This window comes from Alligator sinensis, unplaced genomic scaffold (assembly GCF_000455745.1).
Source record: "Alligator sinensis unplaced genomic scaffold, ASM45574v1 scaffold969_2, whole genome shotgun sequence".
NCBI classification, from domain to species: domain Eukaryota; kingdom Metazoa; phylum Chordata; order Crocodylia; family Alligatoridae; genus Alligator; species Alligator sinensis.
The window spans coordinates 333,329-344,377 of NW_005842481.1; the positions used below are offsets into that span (position 1 = coordinate 333,329).

Genomic DNA, 11,049 nt, shown 5'->3' on the forward strand with positions numbered 1-11,049 from the left:
CCCCCCCCACCCCCACCCCAGCCTCCGGGAGCACGTGGCGTTCATGTTCTGTTATGAAGGGCAGTTGTAAATCATAATCGATTTAATCTGGGGTGCTGTATTCTACCACCCTCAGGGGCTTTGTGTGTCTGTTTTGTTTCAATCCATAGGACACACTAACAGAGGAAAAGGTGCAAAGAATGAAAGAGCAGTTCATGTCCTCGTACAATGTCACAGCAGGTGGACGTTTGCAAATACAAGAGGTAACTGCCAAAAAACACTACTTTTCTGAAAAGGGGTAACATTGGGAAGTGATTCAAGGGTAACTGGGTCATCTTGGACATGTTGCAGATAATGGGGGCAAAAAAAGATTAGCCAAGGTAGGTCTAAATTTTAAACAGCTTGTTCTGGGCTTTGTTTCCATAGAAACATGTTTGCATTTATTTTCTGCCGAGGTCATTAGTCATGGAAATTTTCTCTGATGTTTACTTCCCCTTTTTAGCTTGCAAACATGATCTTGCCAGATGATGAGAATTTTCTGCTGCTTTTCCGGCGGGAAACTCCCTTGGACAACAGCGTGGAGTTTATGCGGGTGTGTGTCTTGATCTTTTCTTCCATGTTACTTCCCATCTGAATGGCACTTAGCAAACTCTTATTGTGGTAGGTGTGTTCTGGACTCCTATGGAATATTGCTCAGTGAGGAAAGCATAGTGTTGTTTCTGAAGGCTGTGTGATCATCATTGGAAGAAAGAACATTTTAAGAGACTTATTCAAAGAGCAGAATAACTGTAGATAGGGCAGACAGAAACAGAGAGGCCCAAAACAGATACTTGCACTTGGCAAACTTTCTCAAATAATGATGAAAGAGTCAGATATCAGTCCATGCTTTCTGAGAAGAAAGGTTACTGGACTGTTGCACTGAACAGAATAGCTGTAAACAGAGACCTGAGTTAGGTCATGGGTCCTTCATGAATGCAGGTGAACTTGGCATAGATCAGCATGGGCCTGACAGGAAACTATTTCTGCCACCTTGTTGTGCAGGTTCCCTTCCTTTCTCTCTCCCTCCCTCCCCGGTAATTTGGAGGCTAGAATGGGCTGAAGGTTTCGTTGAGTTGAACAGGTTCTTCCCAGTCCCAGAAGGCCACACTATCACTTGGGGTGCACTGATGTATAAGGATGCTCTGGCATATGCCCACTTTTCTCTTCTACAGTCTGTACAGCAGCAAGAGAGGACTCATGGGAACCTCTCTAGCAACCCAAAGCCTCCCAAGGAATTTCTTATCTATGTGGAGGATGCTCAAGTGTCTCAATTAATCAGATTTTGCACAGTTTTGGAAACCTGTCACTAGCAACTCTTGCTGTTGCTAGCTGGTGCATAAACTCGATATCACCGGGGTTTTCAACCGGGGGTACGTGTACCCCTGGGGGTACTTGTGATGGCCTCAGGGAGTATTTGGCAGCAGGCGCCATTACTGTTGCTGGCACTTCCTCTGCCGCCATGCCACTGGCATGCTCGCTGATCGGCCAGGGTGGACTCCTGCCTTCTCAACTGGCCGCAGGGCTACAATGACCCGAAAAGGTTGAAAACCCCTGCTATATCAGCTTTGCAGAACTGTCCTGAAAAATTATCTACCCAAAATTTATCTACACAAAATCTACCAGCTTGTGGTTTATAATGCTGGATGTTATCCTTGAGCACTAAAATATTTGCCCATAAAAATATGCTAAAAGATAAATGGAATTTTGCAAAGCTGCTTTCCAGACATTTGAGAAACAGGCTCCCATGGGAAAATCTCCAGTCATGAGAACTTTTAAAAGTTATTATTGAATATATACTCCTAGTTTCAACCTATTCTCAACTACAAAGGCTTGATTTCGAACGCATGCATGCAGTTATCCTGATTTTGTATGCAAGATGGGTGCCTGTGAGTACAAATGGGTAGTTATTCCTCTAAGTGATAATTTACACTGGCAAATTACTACTCTGAGTGAGCAACCATGGTAACTGCATGCACAAATGAGGTAAGACATTTTGATCAGTTTCTCTCTCTGACTACATTTCTCCTTTATAAGAAGAGTATCTGTATTAAACAGATGATGATTTTTTTTCCAGCCCATCATACACATTACTATAATAGTAAATTAATGTAAAAATTACTGTGTGGATAATTTTATTTTGTCCACTGTAAATTAAGCATTGAATAATACAGTTACATGGACATTGTGAAACTGATAGATCTTTATGAGCTGCATAACCATCTTTGTTGATTAATCTGAGGCCTTGCCAATTTGTCCCTTCCTAGATTTGGCGCAAATATGATGCTGATAGCAGTGGGTTTATTTCAGCTGGTGAGCTCAAAGTAAGTTATTCTAATTGTCTCCTTGTGTTTGACTTATAGGCCATTATAAATCAGTGTGGATCTATTCCATTGGCTTTAGTCATTCTACCGGCTTTTCATGAGATTGGTAAATGGCATTTTAAAGTTTTTCTATAGAAATCCACATTACCAACAAACACATGTGCTGTCATTGTGACTCCATCATGTTCTCTGGTTCTGCTGGTAGGCAGAGGTAGCCGGTGTATCCTCTTATTTGTAGATCTACTGACCATACTTCTAACCTTCTCCCCAGCCCACACCAACTTCCCTCTGCACAGCTGTAAGAAGATCCACCATACAGCATGGCTCCCTAGTCTATGGATGTGCACAATCCCTAGTCCAGCCTCTTCATTCCTGTCCCATCTAAACAGAGACACTGCAGTTCCACCTGATTAATTCATTTTATTAATTAGTGTCATAACTCAGTTTAGATCTGTTTATGAAAAGCAGGGGAAGGATTTGTCCCAACACTTACATCATTGTTAAGCCAAGCCTATTGCCTCAGACACCAGAACAGGAAAGCACGTAGTCAAATACTTCATATCAACCATGTCCAGAAGTCTGCCTCTTGTTAGCAAAACTTAACTTGAAACACATGTTTAAGTCATGCTGGGGATGTCTGTAAGGTACATACTGAGACAGGCTGAGATCACTCGAGATCCACTGGCTCCCACACTAGGAGTAATGTAGCCAGGTTAGTACAGCACCACATGCACTCCAACACTGCTCCTGGTTTGGAGGTTAATATGCGTGGGAATTTCAGCATATGTCTAAGCACAGATTTAAGTGAATACAAAGCAAGTGCACTGATGAATCAGGACAACTATAATTTAAAATGGGTTAGGACAGGGGTGGCCAACTTGGCACGGGCAGTCCCTCTGTGTTCTGCAGCAGATCAGGAGGGGACAGGTAGCATAGTGGCAGATAAGGCAGGAAGCAGAGAAGCAAATCAGGGAGCACAAAGCAGGAAGCATAGAATAGAGCAGCAAATTAGGTAGGAAGCAGAAGGCAGAGCAGCAGATCTAGTAGGGGAAGGGGATCAGAGGGACACTTGAAATGTAATTTGTAGCATGCCTGAAAAAAAGTTTTGCCCCTATTCAATTAGAAAATTATGGGAGTTTGGGGTATTATTTAATATCAAAACATCCTGCTTGTCTCATGCTGAAGAATTTCTAATGAAATGTTCTATTATCTTTGTTGTGGAAGAATATCATTATGTTAATATGTAATTTGAAAATCCAGCAAGTAAGAGCAACATAAAATGTTTTCAGCTCACGTTAAATTAAACTGAAGTCAATGGAACTACTTTTTTGCTTAAAATTAAACACATTTTAGGTACTTTGCTCAAGTGATGCCTCATTTCTTAATATTATAGCCTGCACCATCTCTTTCTGACTCTTTTATGATCATAGGACTTCCTGAAAGATCTTTTTTTGCAACACAAAAAGATGATCCCTGCAGCAAAGCTTGAAGACTACACTGATACAATGGTAAGCAAAGATAATATTCATATTATATTACAGCACCACCTAAAAGTCACTATCAGGATCAGAGGCCACAGATCTAGGTGTTGTCCAGGTGTATAATCAGAGATGGTCCTTACTCCCAAGCATCACTGCAGAGTATTAGCTATAAATTACAAATTGCTTGTTTTTCTATTTGTTTGCACTGCATCAGAAAAAAAATGGAGATTAGTAAATTAAATCTCTTCTGAGGCAGCCCAAACTGGGTTGAATTGAACTGTTTATTATAAGAAAATTACTAGGGCTGTGCAAAATTTCAACGGCCATTAGGTTTTGACACTGTTTCGACTAATTTAGAGGTTGAAACAGCAAAATCTAAATGAAACAAAGGCTGTCGAAATAGCCTCAAAACAAAATGAGGCTAGTTGAAATGTTTCAACTATAGCGCAGGGGATGGGAAGTCAGCTGGGCTGACTTCCTGTCCCCGATGCAAGATTCGGCAGGGGGCAGGAAAGCAGCCCAGCTGGACTGCCTTCCCACCCCCGGTGTGATCTGAGCTGAGTTCCTTTCCCCAGCCCCATGGTCTGGCGAAACGGTCGAAACAGGATCAAAACAGCCTCACTGTTTCAACAAAGCAGAAGAGTGAGGCTGTTTTGACTCAAAATTATATTCAATGCAAAACACTATTCTGTCCAGACCTCGAAGAACATTGCCATTTCGCACAGCGCTAAAAATTACCTGAATTTCAACCAAAAGAAAGTGAGCTCTGAACTCTTGAGTTTGTTTAAAATTCAGCTAAGGAGGCCCCCTCTCTTGTACATATAGCTTCAACCTGACCTTCCATTCCCTCTTTCCCCTTGATGGACACTGATCCTCCCACATGGACAGGCTTCCAGATCTTTTGTCTCTCCAGACCTACAGGGCCCTGCTGGTTCTCGTTATCACCCCTACTTCATAGGCTTCCAACTTTTCTCTCTGCCCTGCCATTGTGTAACTCTCAACCTGCCACCAGTGACATAATCTTTTAAATAAACAATGTCCTTTGAAAGTCATAAATCTAAACTTGATTTTCAGGACAATGCTATCTGTCTGTCTATCCACTTATCAACCCACAGAAAACAAATTCTGAAAGAAAAATAGTTCATTTCTGATGTCAGTATTGAACTGGAGATGCCGTTTGACTTTCATCCAAGGTCACATCTAATACTTCCATAAACAAATTTAAAATGTGAGGACCTCAATTCCTAGCCCCAAACCTACATTTATGCATATAAAATAGCTAACTATGCTAGCAGAGGAGTACTTATATTACATTAACATCTACTAATTTTTCCTATATAAGAGACTGTTTGCAACCACTATCTTCTGAACATACTGTATGTACCCATGACTTAAAATTTGTCCCTTCTATTTAAAATGAAAAGTAGTTTCACTTCCTTTCTTATCTTCTAATCTCACTTATTCAGTTATGGGACAGTACATTTCCATCCTGCATTCACATTTGTCTGCAATTCAGAGGTGAAGCCATAGTACTGAACTTACTCCACAGCAGAAAGAGCTTGAAAATAGAAAAAGAAACTACAATTTGAACAAAAATCTTTTCAGTAGAAATTCCTGGTAGCAAATGGGTTTTGCTCTTCACCAGTGAAGGATTACCTGCCTTGTGGGTTCTCTGGTCAAGGATGGAGGAGTAAGCAATTTGAAATTTGTAGGCATTGACTGGTTCATTTCCTCTTTCTTCTTCCTTCTTCCTGTGATTTACCCCATTGTTTCCCAAGAAAGAGCTGCTGTGGTACACGTTATGATCTATGATGTATCAAATATAGTTTGGTACTGATACAGTTGAGAAAGAAGCATAGTCTAGTGGTTCAAGCACAGGGCCGATCGTTCTCTTCCCAGCTTTTCCCATTGACTCAACGTGTGTCCTTGAAAAGATAGTTTTTAACTTCTCTGTGCTTCACAGTATGGTGCAACTTGGAAAAAGGAAAGCTTTTAATATGTCTTGGGATACATAGCCTGAAAGACATGTATACATTCACTGTGATGGAAAAACTTGCAAACCAGGGATGCCAGAAGAGGTAAGGTGTTATCAGACCACAAATTAGACATACATTTGCAGTGTAATATTAAGGTGAAAAAAACTGAGCAACTTAGGACTGCATAGGCAGAAACACTGGGTTACACTAGGGGTGCTCTACCCCATAACACAGGTCAGATCTAGCCCACAGAGCTGTATCATCCAGCCTGTGGGACTTCCCAAGGCTCTGGAAATTTGGCAGTAGGGAAGCAATGGCAGCATTGATTGCTGCTCCCCTGCTGTTAAATTTCTGAACCTGTTGTGAGCCCCACAAGCCAGATAACTTGATCCTGGACACCAGATGGTGCCAGCATGTGGTGGAATCTGGGAGCACATGATCAGGCTGGCACACAGCTTGATCAGGGCAGCATGCATTTAGGCTGGCACGTGGCCAGATCAGACTTGCATGACTGACCACAGACCAACACTGATCCCTCACTGGTTATCCAGCCCATGGGACTACAAGGTTGCACCACTAGGTTAATGGGGGTAGTGCTGGGATGACAGCAGGTACAGTATCTGCGTTGGGCATTACCTTACTACAAAAATACTAAGAAATTACATCAATTACAAGACTGACCAGGAAACTAAAGGACTTATTCCAAGGAGAAATCAGAAGTATTAAATATAGTAGAGTGGCTGAGCTAAGATGAAGGCAACATTTTAATTATTCACAATTCTTTGAAGGGTATAAATATCAAAAAGGTAGTGAGTATAATTTGGATGAAATAAAGAAGGTCAATTTTAGAATGAATCTTTTTTTAAAAAGGGACATCCTCTCAGGCACAGAGTAGATGCCTCAGGAAACTGTTGGAATAGAACAGGAATAATAAAACCCAAACCTGCTCCAGCAGGAAGAGAGATCATCTAACAAATGTATTCCTGTCATCTCTATAGAATCTCTCCCAGTGTTGCTGTCTATACATTGAGGATAATACTCTTTACCTCTTTCCATTTACAGTAATATACAGTGAGTAATGATTCACTGAAATATGTAAAGTCCTTTGCAATTCTCCAGTGGGAAGTGCTACAGAAGGACCAAATACTGCTAGTATTCTGTGTCAACCTCTATCTGGAAAGAAAGAGTGATTTTGCAGCTGAGGCATTGCCTTGCATTTCAGGAGCTCACGGTTCAGTCTGTGGCTCATACAAAGTATCCTTGCATTCTTTTGCACATCAGCGGCCTGCCTTTAAAACATAGAGGTAATTATACCTCTACCCATATTTCTATTTAGATGAGAGCAGGGGCTGCTTCTGCACCAACAAAGGTTAGTGTCTTTACAAAGGTGTACTAATCCCACTTGCTGCTTCTAGTGCTACTGTCATAATCAGAATCATGATCAGGGTGTTGATGAAATGTGTGATGAAAGCCAAAAAATGTGTCATTCTCAACAGGAGTTTTAAAAGCTGTGCCCTATGTATCATTCATACTATGCCTAGCTGTACACATCTCAGGGAGCTAGTGATGGCCAGAGTGGGCCTAATGTTTTGGGAGAACTGAATAAAGGAGAATAAACAGATAAGAGTATCATTTTTGAGCAGCTGTTCAAGACTTGAAGACAGAACCACTTTGTGATTCCATGATTGCTAGTGAAAGATGGAAAAAAGTTACACAGTGGGTATCTTTTTGATCAGATGCCTCAAGTCTGTGCACCTATTATTAATATGACTGATAGGCAGATGAAAGTATGCAGGCCAAGATGCAGCAGGAGAATTTTTAAATCACCTATCATCTTTTGAAGGCCCTGAATTGTCTTGGAAGCGTCACAAAACTAGTAAGAACATTTTCCCCACCCTGGTCAAAATTTAGCGTGACATAACATGACAAAGTGCAGGTCATGGATCAAGATGAGGCAGGACTTAAAAGAAGACAGACAAGGGTGACAGTAACAGGAGACACTTAACCCATTGAGATCAGGGGAAAGACTTCTATTGACTTCAGGGGAAGGCCCGAGTAAGTCTTATCCCCTCTTAATTAGGGTTTTTGAGTATCTATCCTCCTCTTTATTCTCTTACTCTATAAACAATGCTAGAATATTCCCTCACTTCTGCAAGATGGAAAAGTTTGGTGCCAATAGAAATGATTCTTGAGATGACTGCTGTATATATGTGACTCAGTCTTGTAAACCACTTACTTGTCACCCATGCCACAAGTATTCCTTGAAGGCCAATGAAGCTATCACACACCCAAGATGAGCAGGATTTGGTCCAGCATTTCATTTTTATTACTTTTTATGCCATGGTAATTCAGTCATTACAGAAACCACCCAAACCAGTGAGAATGAATTGGTAGCATAATTGAGAGGGGGTGACAAGGGCAACAGTCCCAGGCGCTATCTTTACCGAGGAGTGCAAAAATGGCTGCCCCCACAGCAACGGCTGACCATGCCACCAGGATCAGCACTACTTACTGCAGCTGATGCTGCTATATGCATCCTGGCTGTCCAGGGCACAGACCTGCTCTGTTATGCCTTTGGAGTGAACTAATACTACCTACCATCAGTGGACTACGCTTTATGTGCGCAGGAAAAGGGATGCAGTAATTTGATAGGAGCAAGAGGTGGAAATAAAATTATTATCCCTAACAAACAGCAACATATATCTCCTGGCTTGTCACTTACATACAATTTTCTTGTTCACCTCTAAGGTCTTGTTTCCCCCCCCCACTTTACTCTTCCTTGGAGCGAACATCTCCCAAGCAAGTCATTTTTCACTTTTCAGTTGCAGGATGGAACTGATTAGATTTGGAAGTGGGAGTCATTGCCCTTCTCAGTAAGCCACCTGTGTTTTGCAATCTCTGCCATGTGCATTTGTCCCTCCATGCTGTTCTGACATGTGCTAAGGTGAGGAAGGAAGTCTCATAGACCAAAGGTTGCCTGCCGACAGGGTTTGCCCTTCACTCAAGGAGTTTTGATAGCGGCTAACAACACAGTAGCTTTGCTGAAGATTATTTCTACCCTGCTTTGCCTTACGAATTCTATTTCTGTCCCAGTGCCACCTTCCAGGAACACAACACATGCCTCGTCTTCATGTTTATCCACCCACCTCATTAAGTGACACAGATTACATGTGAAACACAATGCATAAGGCAGTTCCTTTGCTCTATGTATATTTGCTGTGAGTTTGAGCTGTTTTCCATTTTCACACCTCTGACTCAGTAGTGTGGATTTGTTCTCTCTCCAAGGAGGAGTATCGATTGAGCACGTTGCTTAGTAGCTATGCATTACCAGGCTGTCCTGTTTCTTCACAATACTCGTATGATCTTTACAATACTCTTAAGATCTCTTATGGAATGGATATTCTACTTCTTCCTCAAAAGACTGTCGATTTTGAGCTGGGCTTAAAGAATGTGAAAAATGATGAATTCCTAGGGGTAGAAATGAATTCTCTGTATCTGTATGGGCACCTAATGTGACTAAAATCAAATCTTCCACAGCTTCCATTGGAGCTGCTCACATCAGAATCAGATGTAACTGGAGAATGCTTGTTCTCAGCACCCTTCTGAACAAAAAGAAAGAGTTAAGGTTAAAGTGGTGTAACAACGAATGATATTAAGCAAAGGAGAATTTAGGCTGAATGACAGGATGAAATCCTTCTTGATGAAATCTATTTGACTTTGGAATGGTTTCCCAAGAAAAATGGTTACTCTTAAGATGAGACTATTCTGCCTACTGTAGGAGACAGCTTTGTGCTAACAAGAAACAAACCCATTGGCCAAAAGTCTTTCCATCTCTGGTTTCTGTGGTTCTGTGCTTCGTGAGACCTGTCATTTCCATTGAGGGTATTGTTTGACCTTCCTCACCCAAAGGCCCAACAACCAGATTTCTATGGGATATTAAGTGAGGGTTGTAGGATAAAATTCACCCCTGTAGGCTGTGGGCAGGCCATGAGATTGCAGTATGGTCCCAGGACTCTCACTGTGCTAATACAAAATCCACTGCCAGCCTGCACACTGTGGTCCCTCTGCTGTAGGCCTGGCAACTAGGGCTATGCGAAGCTTCAGTAGCCAATTCAATTTGAGGAGATTTGGCCCAATTCAGCAGCCAAATCTCTGAATCTGAATCGAATTGGGAGACCCATTGAAAGGTCCAAATCAAATCTGAAGTCTCTGAATTGATTCAGAAAAGATTCAGAGAGATTTGGAGATTTGAATCAGTCGGGGAGAGGCAGGCCCAGCTGGGCAGCTCCTCCAGCTGTGCCTGCATCTGCCCGGGTAGGGGGAGCCATGGGAGAAGCCCCCACCCTGCCCGGCCCCATCCCCTACCCAGCCCCAGCCTAGTCCAGCACTTAAAAAAACAAAAAAAAGCCCCACACTCACTGGCTGTAGCAGGACCTGTGGGGGCTCTGGGGGCTCCTGACAGCTCCCCTGCGTAGCCTCCATTCCCCAGTTGCCCCCTGCTGCTGCTTGGCCCTCACCCTGACCAGCCCCAGCCTCCCTGCAATTAAAAAAAAGAAAAGAAAAGAAAAGCCCTCACTCAGCGGCTGTGGGGGTTCTGGGACAATGTGGCTGAGCCCACCCCACAGCTCCCACTCCCTGATCTCCCCCCACCCAGCCCCACCCCCAATGGCTGCCCTACCTGGTCCCAGCATCCTGGCAATTAAAAATAAAATAAATTTTTTTAAAAGCCCTGCACTCATGGGCTCTGGCAGCAGGGATCAGGGCCCTCTGGGGGCTCATGGCAGAGCTCCCCCATGCAGCATGGGGCAGTGGGGATCAATCCCCCCGCCTGGCACCCGCGTGGCAGCTGCCCCATGGCACGGGTGCTGTGTGGCTCAGCAGGGCACCGTGTGCTGCCCAGGAGCTGGGGCCACTGGGGCTGAGTGGTGCCAGGCTCCACTGACACATGGAGCTACCCCAGCTCTCAGACAGCGTGCAGCGCCCTGTCAAGCCACGCTGCACCCGCGGGATGAGACAGCTGTTGTGTGGGTGTCAGGCGGGGGGGGGTGATCCCCGCTGCCCCACACAGCACAGGGGGCGCTCTGCCACAAGCCCCTAGAGGCCCCAATCACTGCTTCCAGATCCAGTGAGTGAGGGGCTTTTTTTTTTTTTTTAAGTGCTGGGAGGCTGGGGCCAGTGGGGGATGGGGCCGAGCAGGGCAGTCATGGGGGCTTCTCCTGTGACTCCCCGCACCTGGGGAGAGGCAGGGAGCAG

At 43.6% G+C, this 11,049-nt stretch overlaps 1 protein-coding gene across 1 annotated transcript in view; it reads left to right on the plus strand.

Annotated features, from left to right (window-relative positions):
• SCGN (secretagogin, EF-hand calcium binding protein) overlaps nt 1-11,049 on the plus strand; it is a 48,536-nt gene that overhangs the window by 22,064 nt on the left and 15,423 nt on the right. The window contains exons 4-7 of the mRNA XM_025212751.1: nt 150-242; nt 482-571; nt 2,283-2,339; nt 3,770-3,847. Coding sequence (XP_025068536.1) covers nt 150-242; nt 482-571; nt 2,283-2,339; nt 3,770-3,847 — 318 coding nt within the window. The remainder of the gene's footprint in view (nt 1-149; nt 243-481; nt 572-2,282; nt 2,340-3,769; nt 3,848-11,049) is intronic.